Raw genomic sequence first — 25,274 nt, forward strand, 5'->3', positions numbered from 1 at the left:
GATACATGTATACCTATAGAATGCTATCTTTTTTTAAAAATTTATAGATAAGCTGTGTTAAAAACGAGAGTTATGAACCAATATAGCCTTCTGAATGAAAGCGGTCAGGAAAACCAAACTGAGGCATCATACGTCATACCTCATCACACAGTTTGGAGAGATGGCCAGTGCCCTGGGGGAAATTTCAGGATGTGATTAATCTAGACATGGGGATGGAATGTAAAAGAAGACTGAAGTGTTATTAAGTTATCCAGACAGCCATGATGATGGTTTTCATTATACAGCATGTTTCCAGAAGAGCTTGCAAAGTGAAATTACTTGCAGTCAGCTACTGTTGTTAGTAATGAGCCTTTGAGCATTTTTATTTGTCATGTTCAAGTACTATACTTTTGGTTACGGCAGTGCTAAGAACAGTGCTTTGCCCCAAGATGTTCACAGATTTTGAGGGTCTGTTTGTAGTGTGGGTTATGTTGTTTCCATGGAAACTGCATATTAATGCAAAAGTTGGGGGACCAAATATAGAATTTGATGGGAGATTTTCCCCCTCAGCGAGAATAGATTTGTTTTTGACTGTTCATATGGCTAAATGAAATGTCTTCTTACTCTAGCAATTTCAGATTCAGAGAGATGTTTAATTCAGAGAGGTATCCTTTGCTTAACCATGAGGAATTAACAGCAATATTGTGGTGGTGCACATTCTCCTGGCTGAACAGCATAATGGGGATAGTGCGTTGAGAGAAGGGGAATGAGATCAGCCTATTTTTTTTAAACTTTCTGTTGTTGTGTAAAAAAAAGGTTATTCTGGGGAGTAGGATTTTTACCTCTGACGTCATTCAGATGCCAGACATGGATGTGTCTGAGGGCAACAGGAAAGTGGTAGTGGGGAAGAGAAGGGAGGAAGAGAAAGAAACGTAGAGCTAAAGAGCAAAAAGAGACAGAGAAGGTAAGCATCAATGAAACATACATATTCTGTCCTAACCAGCTAGCAGCCAGCCAGCCTCTACCCTCCCACTCCTTTCTCTCCCTTTGTCCTTCTCATCCCTCCTCTCACTGAATATATGCAAGTAGACCAGGCGGGCTTCCTCTCTCTCACGCTGTTCTCTTCTGCAGACAGGAACATTATCCCTCTGTCTCTGGATGAGGGAACTGCATACTGAAAGTGCTTGCAACCAACTGCTGGGACCCGAATGAAGTGCAGCCTGTCTCCTGAAAAATCGTCCTATTTTTGTGGGACATTTGCTGCAGACTAACCAATCAGCATCTCCGCATCTTTATTTGTAATGCTGCCTGAAGAGTAACTTGGACATTTTTAGCTTCCTTTCTTCTTCCTCTTTATTTTTTCCTGTGTTGCCCTTGTTGACCAGCATGATTTTCACCACAGCTGCTGTCCTTGGTGCCACGCTGGGCACTGCGTCAGGCATCCTCACTCTCTGTGGGCTCTCACTGATCTGCAGGTCCTGTAAGAAAGGCAAGCTGGAAAGTGGTGAAGATGCAGACCCAGAGAAGGCTAAACCCAGTGTTCTGCACTCCTCAGAGCAGGTGAGCTGCCCTACTACAGTACTTGCACATGGACTCAGATATTAGAGAACTTACTTTCCTGGGAGGGTAATTACCAGCACCGCAGGTGACTTGGTGAATCTGTGTGACTAGGTTTATGTGACGTGGGACTGGAGTGAATGCCATGGTTTTGAGTGATACCATTGACTAAATGTCATATCACGTGTAGAGCTATCTCATAGGTGATCTATAATTGTAGTGCAGAAAGCGTTGTCCTGTATGTTTGATTTGAGTAACTACAGTTACTCTGAGTGGCATGACATCCTGGTAAATAATATAACTAACTACAGTTGGTTAATACACTGATATAACAACTAGTCTTTAGATTTTTGAACAGGGAAGTTAGTGGGCTAAGATGATTTGCCATATCTGCTTATGACAACCTTTGATATCGCCCTTAACTGATATATAGATTGTAACACAGGAAATGCAGCAGTAACAAAACATCAGATAGGGGTTACATTACAATAATGGACTGCGGTAAGATAGAGCCCTCCAATTGGCTCCTCTGATGATCATTTGTTGTAGTCTTTTTACTGTTATGAGCACTGGAGTACAGTTAGTAGAGCACTGTATTCATGTTCCAATGGGCTGCAGGAGTCTTAACATGTGACTCGACTTGTGGCATTGTATCAAAGTTCTCCTCACAAACCGTGTCCTTTCTGTGGGAAAGGTTGACTGTCTGTTGCAGTTCCCTTTAGAGGGAACCCACCCATCCTCTCTCTGAGCCAAGCAAAAGGTGTCGCACGTATGTCCACATTTGACCTTGACTGATTAGTCATGGAGTGAGATTCCACAGCTTTGAAGCAGACTTAACACCTCAGCAACCACTTTGAAGAACTACAGTGTGTTTAATTGAAATTCCTATTTCCTTATGGGCTGTGTAGTGTTCCTGCATATGTGTATCATTTGAAGATGGCTAAATAATGGTGTTAGAAGCAGATACCCATCCGATGAGTTTGTGACGAGATGATGAGTGATTCAGAATCTTTCAGAGCGGAAAAAAACTGCTAGAACTAGCCTAATAATGAACGCATAGGTTCCCTGCACATCTGTGTCAGTGTAATTTGGGGAGGAGGGAGGAGCAGGGTACCCGTGCAGCTCACGCTACAACCTGGACTCAGGGGTAGACCTTATATAGTAAATGTAAATCTGGGACACTCCAATTAGTATGATATGTTAAGTTTTGTTTGGTATTTATTCATTTGTGGATGTCCATCATCCATTTTGTATGATATGTTACGGATTACAATTCTTATGAAATGTTATGATTTGCAATTCGTACAATATTTTACCAATTTGTAATGATATGTTACGAATTCTAATTTGTTGTGGCTAACGTTAGCGAGGTGGCTAATGCTAATGTTAGCTAGTTGGCTAACAATAGCTAGGCTAGGGGTTAGGGTTAGGGTTAGGAGTTAAGTTAAAGGATTGTTAGAGTTAAGGTTAGGGTTAGGAGTTAGGTTAAAGGGTTAAGGTTAAGCTAACATGCTAAGTAGTTGCTAATTTGCTAAAATGTTAAAGTTGTCCGTGCCGTTTGCGTTAACCCTTTAACCTAACTCCTAACCTTCTGTCTTATGTAACCATACCAAATGTAATATATCATACCAGATTTACATTTACTATGTTAAGTCTAGTCTATGAGACCAGGCTGCACACAGTCTTCCTTTCCTCAGCTTACACAAGCCCTCACACATGATGCATGCTCCAGGGGTACATCATGTTCCAGTCAGCTTGCTTTTTGCAGTACTTTAAATGTGCTGCTAAGGAGGTGAAAGAACACTTGCTGGTTGGAGAGATAACAACCTTACTCTTTAGTCCTCCTCTGAAATGTTTATATCCCATTATGGAATGTAACTTAACAATGTGCAATTTATTCCACAAGCATGAATAAAGTTCTATACTTTAATATAATGGCTACCAGTTACCAGTTTTAGAGTTTGATTTGGGAGAGTAATGATGCAAGCCCAGGAGAATGGATGGAAATTCTTATCAGTATAACCATAACTCACCCATCTGAATGGCCCACACTTAGCTGACTGTCAGAGAGGTGCATTCACTGTAAATTGGTGTCCCATGTTTTCCTGTGAATTGCCAGACTGCAGTGATAATGGACTGTTATGGCCGTAATGAACCCCTCTGGGATTGGTTGCATACAGCAGGCTTGCTGTCTTTGAACTGCACGACCAACATTAAATCTTCATGAAAGCAGTCTACAAACTAGCTGTGATTTCTCACCACACATTGTATCATAGTACAGTTTAATGAGACTGTCTTTAACCAACTCTTCCTCCTCCTCTAGTTCAGTGTGGAAAAATCCACAGAGCCCATCCAACCAAGGACATTGTTGAAATTTCCCAAAATATACAAGCCCAAACCGTCTGTGACCTCATCTGAGGTCATCAGCTACCCTGATCATGCTTCAGAGAAGGGGGGCGAACCCTCTCCCGAGGGACCCTCGACTGAACCTGATGCTGGTAACCAAGCAACGGACAGCTCTGACACATTCACGATCCTCAGACAAGGTAAACCCCAACCAATAACAAACACCCTGAATTAAACAAAATAAATCCCTTTATAATTTCCTGTTCTTTTCATAGCTACTATGCCTTCATCATGTTATACAATGTGTAATACTCTTCAGTTATTTAGATTCAACATTTTTCAGGTGAAACTTTACATTTAAATTGATTTTTGGATTGCATCCACTTTTTCGCTGTAAATCGGAAAAACAATTCTTGGCAGAAACACATTTTGTTGGTAATTACTGTAATGAATCACTTCCTACTACTGTGTTAGAGTTACCACTCACTCAGTCTAGATAATTGTCTGTGTTACTTAACGTACCTCTCCTCCTGCCAGAGCATTGTGATCAAAGGCTTTGCCCCGCTCTCCCTCCTTCCCTCCCTAGTCCCTACACTCATCCACTCAGTGTTATTGATGTGTCCAGTCAATGGAACCTAATGCATGATGGATAGGACTGGTCCCAGAGGGCTAAGAGCTTCATACTGCTATTCTTGGTGCTTTCTTACACCTGAATGCAGTTGCCTTACAGTAACAGACAGTTTGGCTATACTTGGCTATACATGGATACTTGGATTTATTATTTGAAAAAAAAAAAAAATTCGCACACACGCTTGAATATTGTGTGGTAATTATTTCTCAAATAATTGTTAAAATTTTTTTTTAAATAAATGTAAGATACACTGATTTTCATGGTTTAGTTGATGCACACATTTACCATTCAATGTCCCTAGGAAGAAAAACAGCCGGCCATTTCCATATAAAAGGACCCATGGGCACCAACATATTAGGTTCATATGAGCATATCACATTGGGTGTCAAATGAAAGCTAAGAGTCTATATTTTTGAGAAAGTAAGGCGTATATACATTTTCAAAAATTTTCCTTCCTAACAATTTGGAATAAGCAAAGACTTTGATTTCTGGTCAAACAGATGGAAAAGGGGTCTTAGAAAACATCTAACAGAAAAAGTCAAAAAAGGTATCAGAAATACATCAAAACACAATAATGTTGAAGTATAGACCCCTACCAACTAATACCAACAGTTATATTTCGTTTTGGAGAAATCTTTCTTCCTTCTGTAAGTTTAAGAAAAATTGCCTTGTGCCTTGAAATTGCGTTACCAAAAACCCACATATCTTTAAGATATTTTCTAATTTCTCTCCCTCATGAGGGAGGATAATGAAAGTTCACAGAAGTAACAAGTAAAGGTAGACCTATCAATTAGTTATAGTGTTTTTACTGATACCAATTTTGTTTATGAATTATTAAGTGATTAAAACTCAAAATTCCGTTACCAAATCGGTAATGGAATTTCCGAAACATTGGTAACGGAATTTCTGCAATTGAATTGGCTACAATGGGAAATCATAGTAGTCACAAACCAAAGTTGGGTTCACAAGTTTGGACAGCACAGTACATTACAGTAGAGTACAGTACAGCAAGGAAAAATAGAGTATAGTTCAGTACAGTACTGGGGTAGAATTCAGTACAGTACACAGTAGAGCACACTAGAGTTGAGTACACTAATGTACTGTACTGAACTCTACTGTACTGTACTGTACTGAACTCTACTGTACTGTACTGAACTCTACTCTACTGTGTTGTGCTGTGCTGTACTGAACTCTACTGCACTCTACTGTGCTGTACTTCGATGTCAAAACTTGTGAAACATAGTCGTCTACGATTGGTTCAGATTTGGTCTGGTCTGGACCAACCAAATTTGGTCTTGTTTGGGGGCAGAGCTCATTAACATAATAGCCAGTGTATAGAATAATACCCAAATATGCAAAGGAGTATATTGCATATTTCTACCTTTGTATACCTATTTAGGATACGTCACCATGAAGAGAATGACATTCATATCCATATTTATGCATTCCTGTGTAGTACAGTTTACGGACCCATTAATAAATTCCATTACCGGGTGTAAATCCACTTCACTTACTGTAGTTCGATAACCAAAATATATTTTTTCAAAGTCAATGTGTCATGTCATAGCTTTCATTATTTCTGCAGACACCGTTAAATCTTAATTCAGAGCACATATTTAAGAGTTTTTGGAAAACGTGGACACATAAAAAAAACTGGATATTTTACCGAAATTCTGTTTACAAACTTTGCATCTGCATATTTCTTCCAGTAAATGTGTTTTTGTAAAATCTTCAGTGTTAATTGTTAAAAGTAGTCCTCGTGGAGGGAGTTGTATGGTTTGTAAAACTTTGAAATCAGTGGTTTTTGTTTGGAGTCTCAATGCAAATCTGTAACCGTAGAATTTCCCAGCCCTAACACCGCCTCTTTTCCCAGACTCAAAGGACTTCACCCCCTGTGCTAGGGATCTTACCAATGGGATGACAACAAGCAGCTCCATCCTCCACCCTAAGCTGCATTTCTCTCTCACCTATTATACTGACCAGAACGAGCTACACATCACCGTGATAGAAGGTAAGGCAACGATCTCAACAGTATCATCTGCCAGTATGTCCACTTCATGTAAATTATGAAGGGTGAGGTATCACTAAACATGATGTTGACCCTAGTTCACCTATTTAACATAAACTCTGAAAAAAAAGAAACGTCCTCTCACTGTCAACTGCATTTATTTTCATCAAACTTAACATGTGTAAATATTTGTATGAACGTAACAAGATTCAACTGAGGCATAAACTGAACAAGTTCCACAGACATTTAACCAACAGAAATTGAATAACGTATCCCTGAACAAAGGAGGGGTCAAAATCCAAAGTAACAGTCAGTATCTGGTGTGGCCACCAGCTGCATTAAGTACTACAGTGCATCTCCTCCTCGTGGACTGCACCAGATTTGCCAGTTCTTGCTGTGAGATGTTACCCCACTCTTCCACCAAGGAACCTGCAAGTTCCCAGATATTTCTGTGGAGAATGGCGTGGCCCTCACCCTCCGATCCAACAGGTCCCAGACGTGCTCAATGGGATTGAGGTCCGGGCTCTTCGCTGGCCGTTGCAGAACACGGACATTCCTGTCTTGCAGGAAATTATGCACAGAACGAGCAGTATGGCTGGTGGCATTGTCATGCTGGAGGGTCATGTCAGGATGAGCCTGCAGGAATGGTAGCACATGAGGGAGGTGGATGTCTTCCCTGTAACGCACAGCATTGAAATTTCCTGCAATGACAACAAGCTCAGTCCGATGATGCTGTGACACAGCACCCCAGAACATGACAGACCGTCCACCTCCAAATCGATCCCGCTCCAGAGTACAGGCCTCGGTATAACGCTCATTCTTTCAACGATAAACGCGAATCCGACCATTACCCCTGGTGAGACAAAACCGCGACTCATTAGTGAAGAGCACCTTTTACCAGTCCTGTCTGGTCCAGCGACGGTGGGTTTGTGCCCATAGGTGACGTTGTTGCCGGTGATGTCTGGTGAGCACCTGCCTTACAACAAGCTTACAAGCCCTCAGTCCAGCCTCTCTCAGCCTATTGCGGACAGTCTGAGCACTGATGGAGGGATTGTGCGTTCCTGGTGTAACTCGGGCAGTTGTTGTTGCCATCCTGTACCTGTCCCGCAGGTGTGATTTTCGGATGTACCGATCCTGTTCAGGTGTTGTTACACGTGGTCTGCCACTGCGAGGATGATCAGCTGTCCATCCTGTAGCGCTGTCTTAGGCGTCTCACAGTACGGACATTGCAATTTATTGCCCTGGCCACATCTGCAGTCCTCATGCCTCCTTGCAGCATGCCTAAGGCACATTCACACAGATGAGCAGGGACCCTGGATATCTTTATTTTTGTGTTTTTCAGAGTCAGTAGAAAGGCCTCTTTAGTGTCCTAAGTTTTAATAACTGTGACCTTAATTGCCTACCTTCTGTAAGCTGTTAGTGTCTTAACGACCGTTCCACAGGTGCATGTTCATTAATTGTTTATGGTTCATTGAACAAGCATGGGAAACAGTGTTTAAACCCTTCACAATGAAGATCTGTGAAGTCATTTGGATATTTACTAATTATCTTTGAAAGACAGGGTCCTGAAAAAGGGACATGTATTTTATTGCTAAGTTTATTTAAGTACTTCCATGACAGTGCATTTCTTTGTCAAACCTAATTTATTAACATTATCAAAAGAGGTAAACAAGCAGATGTCTTCTGCAAATGAAAACAAAGTTAGGGGGAAAACTAATTGGCAGTTGTCTGCAAATATAATAAATCAATGTGAAGCAACAGTCAATCAAGAGTATCAAATAGATGGAAATTGTCAAGGCTCAGGAGAAGACCCAGATGCAGACAGTTTCGAAGTAACAAAAGTTTATTACAGAAACGGGGGCAGGCAAACAACAGGTCAAGGGCAGACAGAGGTCAGTAATCCAGAGCAGAGTCCTGTCACGAATCCCGCCGAGGATGGTGCCTCTTCCTGTTCGGGCGGCGCTCGGCGGTCGTCGTCACCGGCCTACTAGCTGCCATCGATTATTTTATTTTTGTTTCTGTTAGTTTGGGCTGATTGGGTGCACCTGTTTTGAGTTTAGTTTGGTGGGTAGGCTATTTAAGGGTAGGTAGCCCGCTGGCTGTTGTGCGGGCTTGTATTCTGTTATGTTGGTGTTGGATTTGTATGTGGATTTTGTAATTTTCTCGGTACAGTTTAGTCCGATGTTTTTGGACTCATCTTTTCATGCGCCCGTGTGTTTTAGGGCATGATCGTTTTCCCAGTGTATTGGAAAATTAAATCCACGTTTCTTGAAACCTGTTCTCTGCGCTTGACTTCATCCACCCAGTTCTCCTAGCAGCTCTGACAAGTCCAAAAGGTAGAGAAGGGCAGGCAGGCTCAGGGTCAGGGCAGGCAGGGGTCAGTAATCCAGGGTGGCGTGACAAGGTACAGAACGGCAGGCAGGGTCAAGGCAGGCAGAATGGTTGGAAACGGGAACTAGAGCAAGCTAGGAGCACGGGAAAACCGCTGGTAGGCTTGACGAAACAAAACGAACTGGCAACAGACAAACAGAGTACACCAGTATAAATACACTGGGGATAATGGGGAAGATGGGCGACACCTGGAGGGGGGTGGAGACAAGCACAAAGACAGGTGAAACAGATCAGGGTGTGACAGGAAATTGTAAATGAAGACCTCACAACCCAATCCCCTCAGTGCATCGTGTCTTGTGGAGCAATATTCCGAAGCCAATAAAGTGGCAAAGTGATGACGCACAAACACTGCCACACTGGCTTCATCTATTTCAATATTCTGCCTTGCTTCTTTCATGTCCTCCATCTACATGTCACGCCCTGACCTTAGTTCCTTTTTTATGTCTCTATTTTGGTTTGGTCAGGGCGTGAGTTGGGGTGGGTATTCTATGTTTTTTCTATGTTTTCTATTTCTATGTGTTTGGCCTGGTATGGTTCCCAATCAGAGGCAGCTGTCTATCGTTGTCTCTGATTGAGAACCATACTTAGGTAGCCTTTTCCCACCTGGTGTTTGTGGGTAGTTGTTTCCTGTATAGTGTTTGTTTCACCTTTCAGGACTGTTTCGATTTTTGTTGTTTTCACTTTGTTATTTTATATTTCGTGTTCAGTTATAATAAATTAACATGGACACTTACCACGCTGCGTTTTGGTCCGATCTATCCTGTTCATCAGATGAAGAAGATCGTTACACTACAAAATAATTTATTTAATATGTGGTGAGACAAAGCAATCCTCCGGTCTCCCCTCTTCATAAGACTGTGGGTAATTTGAGGGGTTGAGTAGCTCGGACGCCTTTGCGTTGGCACTCTGTTGGCTGGTCCCCGTATGTGGACGCTTATCGACTGTAGATGCTGATGCGTCGCCCAATGAAAAGGTCAGCAATGCATCTACTTTGCCTTGCGGGTGGGTGGGTGTTAGTTGGTGGTGGGGTAGGGTTGCAAGATGTCACTCTGTTCACACCAGCATCATACGCTTGTTGAGATATGCTAACGAAGGGCACAGGTTCAAATCAAATCAAATCATATGCGCCGAATGCAACAGGTGTACAGTCGTGGCCAAAAGTTTTGAGAATGACACAAATATTAATTTTCACAAAGTCTGCTGCCTCAGTGTCTTTAGATATTTTTGTTTGTCCACCCGCCTCTTGAGGATTGACCACAATTTCTCAATGGGATTAAGGTCTGGGGAGTTTCCTGTCCATGGTGTTTTGTTCCCCGAGCCACTTAATTGTCACTATTGCCTTATGGCAAGGTGCTCCATCATGCTGGAAAAGGCATTGTTCGTCACCAAACTGTTCCTGGATGGTTGGGAGAAGTTGCTCTCGGAGGATGTGTTGGTACCATTCTTTGTTCTCCATGTCTTCTGCGGACAAGCTTTTTTCCGGATGCCCCAAACAATCGGAAAGGGGATTCATCAGAGAAAATGACTTTACCCCAGTCCTCAACAGTCCAATCCCTATACCTTCTGCAGAATATCAGTCTGTCCCTGATGTTTTTCCTGGAGAGAAGTGGCTTCTTTGCTGCCCTTCTTGACACCAGGCCATCCTCCAAAAGTCTTCCCCTCACTGTGCGTGCAGATGCACTCACACCTGCCTGCTGCCATTCCTGAGCAAGCTCTGTACTGGTGGTGCCCCGATCCTGCAGCTGAATCAACTTTAGGAGACGGTCCTGGCGCTTGCTGGACTTTCTTGTACGCTCTGAAGCCTTCTTCACAACAATTGAACCGCTCTCCTTGAAGTTCTTGATGATCGGATAAAAGGTTGATTTAGGTGCAATCTTACTGGCAGCAATATCTTTGCCTGTGAAGCCCTTTTTGTGCAAAGCAATGATGACGGCACGTGTTTCCTTGCAGGTAACCATGGATGACAGAGGAAGAACAATGATTCCAAGCACCACCCTCCTTTTGAAGCTTCCAGTCTGTTATTCGAACTCAATCAGCATGACAGAGTGATCTCCAGCCTTGTCCTCGTCAACACTCACACCTGTGTTAACGAGAGAATCACTGACATGATGTCAGCTGGTCCTTTTGTGGCAGGGCTGAAATGCAGTGGAAATGTTTTTGGGGGATTCATTTAATTTGCATGGCAAAGAGGGACTTTGCAAGTAATTGCAATTCATCTGATCACTCTTCATAACATCCTGGAGTATATGCAAATTGCCATCATACAAACTGAGGCAGCAGACTTAGTAAAAATTAATATTTGTGTCATTTTCAAAACTTTTGGCCACGACTGTAGACCTTACAGTGAAATGCTTACTTATGAGCCCCTAACCAACAATGCATTTAAAAAAAATACAGATAAGAATTAGAAATAAAAGTAACAAGTAATTAAAGAGCAGCAGTAAAATAACAATAGCGAGACTATATACAGGGAGGTAACGGTATAGAGTCAATGTGCGTGGGCACCGGTTAGTTGAGGTAATCTGTACATGTAGGTAGAGTTGTTAAAGTGACTATGCATAGATGATAACAACAGAGAGTAGCAGCGGTGTAAAAGAGGGGGGGGGGGGGGGGCAATGCAAATAGTCTGGGTAGCCATCCATTTGATTAGAAGTTCAGGAGTCTTATGGCTTGGGGGTAGAAGCTGTTTAGAGGCCTCATGGACCTAGACTTGGCGCTCCGGTACCGTGTGGTAGCAGAGAGAACAGTCTCTGACTAGGGTGGCAGGAGTCTTTGACTATTTTTAGGGCCTTCCTCTGACAACACCTGGTATAGAGGTCCTGGGTGGCAGGAAGCTTGGCCCCAGTGATGTACTGAGCCGTTCACACTACCCTCTGTAGTGCCTTGCGGTCGGAGGCTGAGCAGTTGCCATACCAGGCAGTGATGCAACCAGTCAGGATGCTCTCGATGGTGCAGCTGTAGAACCTTTTGAGGATCTGAGGACCCATGCCAAATCTTTTCAGTCTCCTGAGGGGGGAATAGGTTTTGTCATGCCCTCTTCTTTGCAGGCCAGCTGTCTGTGAGTCCTGCCTCTTTGGTTTGTTTATCACCTGCCGTGGGCTCAATTATGTCTCATTATATCCAAGCCCTTAGCTTCACTAATTACTATTTTTATTCAAGGCGTACTGTCTGCTTTGCTGTTAGAGAAATTGTTGGAGAGACCTATGCCGGGTCTGCATAGTTCTTCTGCATTGTTTGTCATAAACACATCTACTAGGCATACGCATACTCTCCTTATTAATACATAGCCTATACAGTTCTAGCATCAGTGTATTCTAAATAATAAGATATTTGGCAGACCTTGTCATATATGCTTATTTCAGAAATAGGGAATCGGGAACAGCTAATAAGATTCTCTCTTCCACTAGCTTCGAGTCGAAGCTCGCATCCACTACAAGACCATGGGAACTGCCCCTCTCTACCTTCAAGCTATGCTCAAACGCTACACCCCAACCCGAATACTTCATTGTGCCACCTCTGGTCTCTTAGCCCTCCCACCACTAAAGCTCTTCTCTGTCCTGGCACCCCAATGGTGGAAGAAGCTAGGACAGCGGAGTCCCTGCCCATCTTCCGAAAACATTTAAAACTCTACCTCTTCAAAGAGTATCTTAAATAATCCCCCCCTTAAAGAATGCCTTTTGTGAGAAAAAAAATCCCCTCTCTGTCTTTCTCTGTAGCGGAGCATTTGTGTGTGGGGTCGGGCTGTGAGGGCTATGTGGCCGGAGTCCTGACCTTTGCAGCAGGACAGAGGGAGGCCCAGACCTCGTCGCGACGCCTGACCAGCCACACCCGCTGGGAGGAAGGATTGGTGTTCTCCCTGCCAGGAGGGTATGAGGTGGAGGGCGAAGTGGCTCTCTCCCTGCACAGTTGTGACCGCTTCTCCCAGAACACCAACCTCGGCGTTATGAGGTTCAAGCTGGTTGATGTGGGCATGATGTCCAACGCAGACTGCTGGGTCGACCTTCAACCACCAAAACAGGTAGGCTACCCTGTTCTTACCATTGATATATAGTAGATGGCATTGGCTGCAAAGTTAAAGAGTGACTGCCCCTAAAAAACAACGGATCCTTTTGAAAATGGCCTATGTGGCATCGATATCAAATCAAATCAAATTTATTTATAAAGCCCTTCTTACATCAGCTGATATCTCAAAGTGCTGTACAGAAACCCAGCCTAAAACCCCAAACAGCAAGCAATGCAGGTGTAGAAGCACGGTGGCTAGGAAAAACTACCTAGAAAGGCCAGAACTTAGGAAGAAACCTAGAGAGGAACCAGGCTATGAGGGGTGGCCAGTCCTCTTCTGGCTGTGCCGGGTGGAGATTATAACAGAACATGGCCAAGATGTTCAAATGTTCATAGATGACCAGCAGTGTCAAATAATAATAATCACAGTGGTTGTCGAGGGTGCAACAGGTCAGCACCCCAGGAGTAAATGTCAGTTGTCAGTATCTCTACCGCTCCTGCTGTCTCTAGAGAGTTGAAAACAGCAGGTCTAGGACAGGCCAGCACGTTCGGTGAACAGGTCAGGGTTCCATAGCCGCAGGCACAACAGTTGAAACTGGAGCAGCAGCACGGCCAGGTGGACTGGGGACAGCAAGGAGTCATCAGGCCAGATCGTCCTGAGGCATGGTCCTCAGGACTATGAGTCAGAAACATTTATTCTAGTATCAAAATTGACTACAAAGTGTACATAAGGTCATTTTGGTCATGAAGTCAGTCTCGTCTAAAATAGAGTTTGGAACCTCAGTGCATCTCAACGAGTAAATGAAGGTCGGGTTTGGATTACAAATATGTCAACAAATCATGCCCCCTTTTGCCAAGCTCCACGTGCAAATCGCCACTCCGCCCACTTCGCCTACCTTCATTGAATGGGGCTCCCCCAACCAACATGTTCAAAGGATCACGGACGTTTGAGACTGAAAAGACATATGGATTGACCATTCAATGCATGCTTCCAGCAAGATGCACAGCCAATGACTATGGTTTGCATGCCCTGTCGAAAGACCTTATCATGCGGAATAGGTGGTTGGAGTTTGTTGGTCCCCAGTGGTGGTGAGTATACTGCTAGCTAGACCATAGACTGCTGGTTATGTATCTGGTTATGTATATCACGATCATCACTAGCATAGCTGATGTTATTTGACGAAATCATACTATGGCAAAGTTGTTTCCTACTAATTATTTGACTAGCGATGTAATCGTATTTCCATGCCACTCTAAGTTATGTCCAGGGCACAATATAAATATTGTTATTCAAGAGATGTCCTACTTGCAACCAAACATGCAGTATGGAGACCAGCAAGGGGGCTGTGAACATTCCAATTGCAAGTATCCGGCCAGCAATCTTCACCTGTCTGTGGCAACAGCTTTCACAGGCTCATCATTTGTAAAAATACAGAAGGTAACCCACTTCATTACTTTGATAACCCAATTGTGAAACATAATTGATGTAAACTGACATTACTTGTTGCTTTTTTTCTACTTTTTAGATGCATATAATGTCCGGAGCATAACCTAACTTGGTGGAACAAGCTTGATCTGAAGTGAAATAGACAGATGAACGCAGTGATCAGGTTGGTTTCACCAGGCTACACACACACACACACGCGCGCGCGTGTGTGTGTGTGTGTGTGTGTGTGTGTGTGTGTGTGTGTGTGTGTGTGTGTGTGTGTGTGTGTGTGTGTGTGTGTGTGTGTGTGTGTGTGTGTGTGTGTGTGTGTGTGTGTGTGTGTGTGTGTGTGTGTGTGCGCGTGTGTGACCGACCAGTATCTTTGATGAGGGGCCAGGAGCTGATCTACGCTGCTATGCCCATCAAAGGGGCTCTGGCAAATACCTCACTTCCAGCCTCACCTCTTACCTGCTCACCAACGGTCGTTGATGGGGAGAACAGCATTAGGTAGGTTTAGTCTGACTTGTTTAAACGTCAACATAGTACCTGTTTGTGCATTAGATATTACCTATCCTAACTGCCATTGGTAATAGAACAGTGACTATGTGCATTTGTGTTCACAGGAACATGTATGGAGCCAGTACATGGAGACTTGCAAGATGATGTGATGAAGTCCAGACTGACAGATGGGCTTGATACTGATGTCTCTGAAAGGAGAGAGAGCTTGCACTCTGCATAAACATTTTACTAGAAACAACTTTTACTTGTATTGTCTTTTTTAATTATTGAATTGAATGGTATCAGTCAACATGGGGAGAGAGAAACCATGTGTATTCTGCATCTGATCAGGGAACTCCTTTTGTATATGGGATACCACACAGGAAGGTAGCCCCTTTACCACCAGACAAAAATGCTGATAGTCACAGTGTCTGTATCGACTGGGAATGACAATGAAAGGTGTTCATTGTTATGTTAGCAGAACACTGCTTCTATGGTATTATGTAAAGGGTTGTTTATTCTACATGGACCTGCTACTACATTTAAAAGTTATCAAAACACTTAGTTTAAAATGTCTACAAGAATGCAATAGCAATTGCATTCTTCTCATATTACTCTGTAGGCTACTGACCTATTCAAAGTTTCCTCCGGCATCTCATCATACATCTTTAGTTGTTGAACTCACCCTCTAGGAGGTTTGTTGCGATTGAGTGGGGGGGGGGGGGGGGGGGGGGACACACAGCTGCGGGCAAGGTTCTGACAGATGGGTGTCTTGGTGGTGGCAAGGACACACCTAAGATACACCCACGTCAAACCACACCCCCAAGCCAACTTGAATTTGTTTTCTGTCATAGCCGCCGGCATTTCTTGAGGAGTGTCACGTATACGCCGGGAGTCAGGAAGTAGGTGCAGAAGGTGAGTTTAATAATGATGAATGCAGATAAGTAAAACATGAGAAGCGTACAGAACATGAATCAAAACAAACCAATACTGCCGATGACTGAGGCTACTGAGGGCTAAATAAAGGGAAGGTAATCAAGGTGATGATGAAGTCCAGGTGTGCGTAATGATGGGAAGCAAGTGTGCGTAATGATGGGGAGCAGGTGTACTTAATGATGGTTGTAGGGCCGGTGGTTAGTAGACCGGCGACGTCGAGCGCTGGAGAGGGGGAGCAACAACCATAACAGTGGTGAAACCATCAGAAAGGGGGGAGATCATTAACAAAGTCTATTGACAGATGGGACCAAGGCCGCTGAGGCACGGGAAGGGGAAGTAGTTTCCCTGCTGGAGCGTGCCGGGGAGATTTGGTTTGTGCACATACAGAGCAGGAGTTGACATAGCGGGCGACGTCCTGCGCCAAGGTGGGCCACCAGTACTTATCGGGGAGGGATTGGATGGTGCAGGTGATACCTGGGTGTCCAGCGGCAAGGGATGTGTGTGCCCAGGTCAACAGCCAATCTCTTACCCCCGTGGGGACGTATATGCGTTCTGGAGGACAGGTAGCCGGAGTGGATTCCCTTTACAGAGCCTGGCGGATGTCCACATCTACATCCCAAAACAAGGGGCCAACAATACAGGAGGACAGATTGATGGGCTGAAGGGCACTCACAGAACTCTCAACCAACGTGGAACCACAGGGTACGGCAAAGCAGGTCCTCCTGCATCCTGTTCCCCAGGCGGTGATATTCATCCTCAACCAGGAGATGGTGGGGTTATGTCGTTGGAGCCACAGGAGGCCGAGGATGACTTTGTGTACAGGAGCGGTGATGATGAGGAAGGCTTTCCTGGCGCATGGGTCCCACGGTGAGGGTGAGTGGTGCTGTGATGTGCGTGATAGTGCCAGATCCCAATGGTCGATTATCCAGGGCTTGGACTGGAAAAGGAGAGGAGAGCGGGTACAAGGCGAGGGCCTTGTTGATTAAATTCCCCGCGGCACCGGAGTCCACTAGTGCTGTAGAGACAACACATGAGGGACAGCCAGCCAGTGAAATGGAAACCAGAAAGGGTTTGGCGGGAAACGGTGATGATTGAATACTCAAAGCCTACCCTGGGAGACGGAAGATCACAGGGCTGCTCCTCTGCCATAGTGGACCCCGTGTTAGGACGCACCGGACACCATTGAGCTGGTGCCCCTCCTGGCCGCAATAGGGACAGAGCCCCAGCTGTCTCCGGCGACGCCGCTCTGCCGTGGAGAAGTGTGTGGCCCCTACCTCCATGGGTTCAGGCTCTGCCTCACAGCAGCCAAAGGAGGAGGGCGAGGAGAGAGGTAGGTGCCGGCGCTCCCAAACAAGGTTATCCAGACGGATGGCCATCGCGATGAGTGCGTCCAAGGATAAGTTGTCATCCCGACACACCAACTCCGTTTGGACCTCTTTGCGCAGTCCTCACCGGCTCATTCCATCTGCTGGAGGCTGCCACAGTCTGAAATCTGAGGGCGTACTTCGCAGCGGTCTGGGCACCCTATTGGAGTTGGAGAAGTCGCTCCCCTCCCTCTCTGCCCTCTGGAGGATGGTCGAAGACCGCCTTGAACAGACCAATGAACCTCTCATAGGATCCCAGCTCCTTTTTGTCAAATTGAATTGTGTTGGACTGTGTTCCTCTTCAAGACCATCATATATATAATTTTTAGTAATGAAGAGTACTATAACTGTTTATTTTCTTTTGAAGACTGGGTGGAATCATGAGTGATTCTGAACTGGGGGGGAGATGCGTCACTATGTGTTTAGTGTGTTTCCACTAACTATCTCGAACCTGTGCTAATTGTCTCTCCTCAGCTTCTCTGAGCTGTCAGAAGGTGTTCATTATAAAAAGTAGGCGTTGCCATGGCATCCTTCGAGAGACCCTACACCTCTGTGATCTGATAGTGACTTGAGCCATCCCAGCTCTTAAACAAGACAACTGTTCTGTAGATCTGGTGAAACTGAATACTAGGCATTGTGATCAAAATATTTGTCACGCCCTGGCCGTAGAGAGGTTTTTATTCTCTATTTTGGTTACGTCAGGGTGTGACTAGGGTGGGCATTCTAGTTTCCTTATTTCTATGTTGGTGTAGTTGATTCCCAATCAGGGACAGCTGTCTATCGTTGTCCCTGATTGGGGATCATATATAAGTTGTCATTTTCCTTTTGGGTTTTGTGGGATGTTGTTTTCTGTTTAGTGTCTGTTACCTGACAGAACTGTTCACTTTAGTTTTCGCTTTGTTATTTTGTTTGAGTGTTTTTTTAAATAAAGGTATCATGAACACTTACCATGCTGAGCCTTGGTCCACTCTTCATACCACCAACGAGAGCCGTTACAGAACATCCCACCACCAAAGGACCAAGCAGCGTGGCCAGGAGGAGCAGGGATCCTGGGCCCGGGAGAAAAGGGAGTGGAGGACATCCTGGACCTGGGAGGAGGTAATGGCAGGGGACAAGACCCTGCCATGGAAGCAGGCGGAGGTAGCAAGAGAGGAACGGCAATGCTACGAGGAGTTAAGACAACAACGGAAGCACGAGAGGCAGCTCCTAAATTCTTTTTTGGGGGGTGGCACCCGGGGACATTGCCGGAGTCAGGGTTTAGACCTGAGCCAACTCCCCGTGCTTACCGTGGGGAGCGTGTGACCGGTCAGGCACCGTGTTATGCGGGGATACGCACGGTGTCTCCAGTGCGCATTCACAGCCCGGTGCGCTCTGTTCCAGCTCCCCGCAGTTGCCGTGCTAGAGTGGGCATTCAGCCAGGACGGATTGTGCCGGCTCAGCGCTCCTGGTCTCCAGTGCGTCTCTTCGGCCCAGGATAATCTGCGCCAGCTCTACGCACGGTATCCCCATTTCGCCAGCACAGCCCAGTGCAGCCTGTTCCAGCTCCCCGCACTTGCTGTGCTACAGGGGGTATTCAGCCAGGACGCGTTGTGCCAGCTCTACGCTCCAGACCTCGAGTGCGCCTCCACGGCCCAGTATATCCTGCGCCGGCTATACGCACTATGCCTCCAATGCACCTTCTTAGCCCAGTGTGTCCTGTGCCAGCTCTCCACACTCATCGAGCTAAAGTGGATATCCAGCCAGAACGCGTTGTGGTAGCTCCACGTACCAGGCTTCCAGTACGTCTCCTCAGTCCGGTGAGACCTGTTCCGGCTCCACGTACGAAGCCTCCAGTGATGATCCATGGTCCGAAGCCTCCAGTGATGATCAAGGGCACGAAGCCTCCAATGATGATCCATGGCCCGGAGCCTGTAGTGATGATCCATGGCACGAAGCCTCCAGTGATAATCCATGGCCCGGAGCCTCCAGTGATAATCCATGGCACGAAGCCTCCAGTGATGATCCAAGGCCCGGAGCCTCCAGTGATGATCCTTGGCACGAAGCCTCCAGTGATGATCCATGGCCCGGAGCCTGTAGTGATAATCCATGGCACGGAGCCTGCAGCGACGGTCCCCAGTCTGGAGCCTCCAGCGACGGTCCCCAGTCCGGAGCCTGCAGCGACGGTCCCCACTCCGGAGCCTCCAGCCACGGTCCCCAGTCCTGAGCCTCCAGCCACGGTCCCCAGTCCGGAGCCCCCAGCGACGGTCCCCAGTCCGGAGCCTCTGGCGATCTGCGGCCCGGTTCCTCCAGTGAAGGTCCATGCACCAGGGCCGCCACCAAAGTGGAGGGATCTGCGGGCGGAGGGGGGTCTACGTCCCGCACCGGAGCCGCCGCCGTGAATGGATGCCCACCCGGACCCTCCCCTTTAGAATCAGGTTTTGCGGCCGGTGTCCGCACCTTTGGGGGGGGGGGGTACTGTCACGCCCTGGCCGTAGAGAGGTTTTTATTCTCTATTTTGGTTAGGTCAGGGTGTGACTAGGGTGGGAATTCTAGTTTCCTTATTTCTATGTTGGTGTGGTTGATTCCCAATCAGGGGCAGCTGTCTATCGTTGTCCCTGATTGGGGATCATATATAAGTTGTCATTTTCCTTTTGGGTTTTGTGGGATGTTGTTTTCTGTTTAGTGTCTGTTACCTGACAGAACTGTTCGCTTTTGTTTTCGCTTTGTTATTTTGTTTGAGTGTTTTTTTGATAATAAAAATCATGAACACCTTCCACGCTGCGCTTTGGTCCACTCCTTTCGATGAGAGCCGCTACAATATATTTTTATTCAAGGCCAAACAAATTTAGCTCAATGGCTAGGTTTGGTCTGCCTGTCTGTATGGCTACCCTGTAACAAGCACTCCTCAAGATACAGTGATAACCATCCGCCTTTATGTTAACCTAAAGATGATTTAGTGAAAAGGACAGCTACTCAAGCTGCTATAGAAAAATGCAATCCATTTCACGCCTGTGTCTCAGTGACACAGGGAGGATATGTATATAAAGTTGAAAGGGAGATTGTTGTTGGTCATTTTGATTGAAATCTCTGAAAGGCTTGAGTACATACAGAGAGACAAAATGTATACTGCAAGTCCTTTTCAGTTTATTCAGCTTCTGATCCATTTGCAAGGCTGGGAAGCCTTAAAAAAAGGGGTTTATAAGAAACCCAATTTGATCTTGTTTCTCTTTTCTGTCAAAACAGCTCATTCTGTCCACCCACAAGCTGCTCTTCAATTAAAACTTCAGCTATAGGGACACCTGTGTGAAAATAAGGATTTAATCAAAAACAGCCAGCTCTCCAGTCTTTCATGACTGCTGCATCGTGAGCCTCCAAGCTAGGCAGCAGATCAGAATCTACGTCATCACAAACCCTGGGGATTTTTTTTCTTCAGGGATGCGCAAGAGAGCATGAAGTCCTGCCAGGAATCACAAATAGGGATGATGGAGGGCTGAAGAGGGAGTGGGAGATGACAGAGAGAGATACGAGGATGACATGAGATAAATAAGTCATGCCAAAGATAAAAAGGAAGAGCAGATAGAGGAGACAGAGGACAGGAGGAGGCTGAGAGATGTAGGGAGGAGAAGGCGGGAGTTTGTATGATGTAGGTTGTGACGCAAGTGATACACTGCTGCGGAAAAATAACTATAAATTATTTTCTAATTGAACACAGTGAGAAGTTTCTCAGCTCTTTATTTAATGGTCATAGCTGCATAGAGAGAACACAGGAGCAGATGGGGCTGACAGAAGCCAGGGATGACACACACAGCAGTAGACTGCGCTATAGCTCCTCAGGAAATCACACACTATGATACTCCACTGAAGAAAGATAGGAGATATTTTATGCATTAGATGTCCACTGAAAAAGAGACAAACATTTTCATTAAACCGTTCATTTGGTTGTAAACTCAGCAAAAAAAGAAACGTCCTCTCACTGAAAACTGCTTTTATTTTCTGCAAAATTCACGTGTAAATATTTGTATGAACATAACAAGATTCAACAACTGAGACATAAACTGAACAAGTTCCACAGACATGTGACTCACAGAAATTGAATAATGTGTTCCTGAACAAAGAGGGGTCAAAATCAAAAGTAACAGTCAGTATCTGGTGTGGCCACCAGCTGCATTAAGTACTGCAGTGCATCTCCTCCTCATGGACTGCACCAGATTTGCCAGTTCTTGCTGTGAGATGTTACCCCACTCTTCCACCAAGGCACCTGCAAGTTCCCAGACATTTCTGTGGGGAATGGCCCTAGACCTCACCCTCCGATCCATCAGGTCTCAGACGTGCTCAATAGGATTGAGATCCAGGCTCTTCACTGGCCATAGCAGAACACTGACATTCCTGTCTTGCAGGAAATCACGCACAGAATGCCTCGTCTATGCTGCATATTGACTAATGCATAATCCTTGACTTTTTGTCCATTAGTGGGCTCCCTATTTTTTTGTGTGGCCTGTTTGGACATAATACAAACCACTTCCTCTTATGTGCACTACTGGAAGACCAAAGATCCTAGATATCAATCACTTTCACTAATCAACCCTCCGCACAGTTGGCTATGCATGATAACAGTTTGACAAAAGGTGGAGTGTTGACTGTAAAGCCTCTCCTACACACACATTACGTTCAAATGATATTACTTTTACAACAGACTCTTTCCTGGTTGTAAGAGTCTCTGATATTCCACTTAGTAAAGTGACATATTGGTGCATATTGCAGTATGCCCCTAACCCACGCACGAAGATCATTTACGAAAGTGGCACAATTTCAGATCAATATGAGATTCACCAGTAGCATCAGATGCATAATAGCAGTGATTCTAATGATTTGTGCCTAATGAAGGCACAGAGGCACAGAGGTGACTCACACAGCCATTCATCCAGTCCATTTGATTACTAGTGAATCAGACCTTTGTGCCCGTTAATGATGGCGTCAAGGTAACAGGCACGTGTACACACCTTATTGTCATTCATAAATAGTCATTGCTTATTTTGATATTTGTTCTAACCTATGTATACCAAAGTCTGTTGTGTGTTGAAGTTTTCTGCGCTGTGTTTTTTGACATTATTTGCAGAGTAAAGGTTTTCGTGTGACCTGTTCTAATCACAGTGAATTGGTGTGATTGACTATAATCAGCAGGATGTCCAGTCAGCTGGAGAGCTCCTGCTGTCCATAAGTTACCTGCCTGCAGCCAACCGGCTGGGAGTAGTGGTGATGAAGGCTAGAGGACTACAGTCAGACAAGCTGAAGGACTCCATAGGTACACCCTGTTTATTAATATAACCCATTGCAGCTCATATTGTATGATGCCTACAACTGCTCTTCAAATCATACAACCATGAACAACCATTCATCCACAGGTTGACGACAGAGTATACTAACATAGACAAATATTTGTTGTTGGATTTCACTGTAGTGACGGATTTGTTCCTTGTTCCTAGACCTGTCTGTGAAACTGGCCCTGAAGCACCAGACTACCAAGCTGAAGAAGAAGCAGACGCGACGGGTCAAGCACAAGATGAACCCAGTGTGGAATGAGATGATGATGCTGGAGGTTCCCCGCGAGCTGCTGTCTAAATCCAGTCTGGACTTGGAAGTGTTGAACCAGGCAGGTCCTGGTGAGCAGGAGTCCCTGGGCCGCTGTCAGCTGGGTTTACAGGCCTCTAATACTGGCCTCCAACACTGGCAGCAGATGCTAGACAACCCCCGTAAGCAGATCGCCATGTGGCACCCACTGTATGACTAAGATAACCACCTGTCCGCTTTGCCATTCCAAATACCCAAATAGTATACCACACATAAAAATGTAACCATACAAGGCTGGACTGAGTAATTCCGGATCTTGGGGGGGTGGGGGGGTGGGGGGGTGGGGGGGGGGGCAAGTAAACTGCCTTCCTGGATCAGGATTTAAGAGCCTAAATCTATGTGTCCACTTATATGGAAATTATCCCATTGCCTGCAAATATTTATCCCACAGCATCCTATAACATATCAACAATAGCATACACCGAACTGACATATCACAGAATTTCCCAAGATTTCCAACTATGAACACATTTTATATATTCAATGAAACTCATCAATGCAATGTAATACTTGTAGTACCTATACTTAACCACCTCTATGATCTGTTTTTATAGCTGAACAGAATAAATATGATAAGTACTGTCTGTGTTTCTGTGGTATAGGGGATTATGTGTATGGTATGTAATGGTGTGATTAATATAAGTGAATTATTCTACAGTAGCTGTCATTTTATTTGTAAAGTGATGTATTCACACACTTGGAAAGCAATGGAGAAAATGCATCTAGCAGAAAGTAAAAGGCCTGCCAATATTGAATGGATAGGAGATTCAAAAGCCCTGTGATGGAATTACAGTGGACTATATGTTTAAAGTTGATCTCATTACACAGGGTCTAAAAACGGCAGCTAAAGTTATACAAATGATGTATAAAAAAAAATCATGCAGTGTTTAATCAGGTAATATACGGTATTTGTCATTTTTATGAATATGTGCAGCTGTATTTTATCTTTGGAAAGTTGTTACACATGTTATATTTAAAGTAGTTCAATACAACTATCAACTTATCACATTTCACACCTGTTTCCGTTCAACCCACTTTGCTTCAGTTATTATGTACAAAAGGTATTTTTCTCCAACGTAGTTTCACTTTTACATAGCTTTTGTCAAGTGAACTGCTATAGACTGTGCCAGTGAGAAACATACTGTGTAATTTTAAACTTTACATACTGACACGCAACATGTGTGAAAATTAAAAAAGCTACCTGCATGATCTTCAAAATATGTATTGCCAAAATCTGTTTCTAGTCGAATTAAACTGAGGATGTACAAATACCCAGGCATCCAGAGAGCACTATGTACAGTATCAGCCCATAACACCACATCAGGGCAGACATTGATGTAATATATCTATTTATTGATACTTCCTATACTCAGAGCTCATTATGCGTAACTGATATAACCTTGGATCTGACCTGCTATACAGTAGCTCGCTTTTCATAGCTGAATGAGCACTACCATTATCATGTTGAGATGAAGTTACACATTAATATCACCCATCCAAGCCATTTCACAAAAAAACGAAGATTTACTGTAACAGACCGGAATATAATCAACCTATTAAATGATAACGTATTGACTACTAAAGTATGGCTGTTTCACATGCACGTGTTGTATTTACAAGAACACTGGTAATACTGTATGCTGAGTTGTTTGTGTGTGTTGTAAATCATGTCAGTCTTAAAGTGCAACAAGGGATTAGTCTCCGTCAGTACACCTACGTAAATCCTACTCACAGTACGTAGCCTACTCCTTGACTCGCAATCACAGGCTTATATTTTCTGCTGAAAAAAAAAAATGTTGCAGTTTCCATTTTAAAACAAATGTATATTTTTTTCGATTAAATTATTTCAACAAATGTCTTATTTTGTGTGCTTATTGTACGTAGGCCTTAGGTCATCGTTTGTAGATATTGAAAGTTAGGTCTTTAAAAAATGATCTTCATGAGACTCTGACTGATCATTTGCCAGATTGTTTTAGGATGCCATGGCCATTATATTCCTGCCTATTTGTTATGCAATCTACTGTGTAAGTAGTGCAACCACAAGTAAGTAAGTAGTGCAGCCATTATGCATGCGATGGTGTGCAAAGCGCATACACTTTATAGCCCGAAACAACAGCACTTCCAACTAATGATGTAGCTACATTGTTATGTAAAATAACTGGTGCAGATGCAGTGGTTGGATATAAAGCAACAATAAATCCTCCCGCATTTCCAGGCAGTTGTCTTCTGTGGACTATCCATTACAATCTCCCTGCAGCTGCAGACATGGCCAAAATGAATAATGAATGTTGTTTCCAATGTGCCGGTTATATAACATAACCCAATATTACAGTTCACAGTTCATCAACCTCAATATCCATCATGGCCCCTAAACGAAAAGAGAGAAAAACGACGGGACATTTTTTTATTCATTGCCTGGCAAGGACAACATGAACCTGGAAGAATAATTGCAATAATGAGAACCAAGAAATAAACCCACTGATGCATTAATACGTGAACCGTACTGACTAGATCAGCCTGTCCCATGGG

At 44.5% G+C, this 25,274-nt stretch overlaps 1 protein-coding gene across 2 annotated transcripts; it reads left to right on the plus strand.

Annotated features, from left to right (window-relative positions):
* The first annotated feature begins 817 nt into the window (after window positions 1–817).
* Window positions 818–24,599, plus strand: syt13 (synaptotagmin XIII). 2 transcript variants are annotated; one of them, XM_071399986.1, is made up of 7 exons: window positions 818–943; window positions 1,111–1,539; window positions 3,860–4,082; window positions 6,387–6,524; window positions 12,629–12,930; window positions 22,299–22,419; window positions 22,601–24,599. In XM_071399986.1, exons 2-7 carry the CDS (start codon window positions 1,366–1,368, stop codon window positions 22,903–22,905), a joined length of 1,263 nt encoding a protein of 420 aa, XP_071256087.1. In that variant the 5' UTR covers window positions 818–943; window positions 1,111–1,365; the 3' UTR covers window positions 22,906–24,599. The 2 variants fall into 2 exon arrangements, with proteins under 2 accessions (XP_071256087.1, XP_071256086.1); XM_071399985.1 differs by having other exon boundaries at window positions 819–943; window positions 22,296–22,419.
* Window positions 24,600–25,274: the final 675 nt, after the last annotated feature.

The sequence above is a fragment of the Salvelinus alpinus genome, chromosome 5, assembly GCF_045679555.1.
Source record: "Salvelinus alpinus chromosome 5, SLU_Salpinus.1, whole genome shotgun sequence".
NCBI classification, from domain to species: Eukaryota; Metazoa; Chordata; class Actinopteri; order Salmoniformes; family Salmonidae; genus Salvelinus; species Salvelinus alpinus.

What these genes read in the sequence shown, in the direction of transcription:
- syt13 (XM_071399985.1), top strand. Translation starts at nt 1,366, where the DNA reads ATGATTTTCACCACAGCTGCTGTCCTTGGTGCCACGCTGGGCACTGCG. An exon ending in ACACATCACCGTGATAGAAG is followed by an intron (nt 6,525 to 12,628) that starts GTAAGGCAACGA and finishes CTTTCTCTGTAG; the next exon opens with CGGAGCATTTGTGTGTGGGG. An exon ending in CAAGCTGAAGGACTCCATAG is followed by an intron (nt 22,420 to 22,600) that starts GTACACCCTGTT and finishes CCTTGTTCCTAG; the next exon opens with ACCTGTCTGTGAAACTGGCC.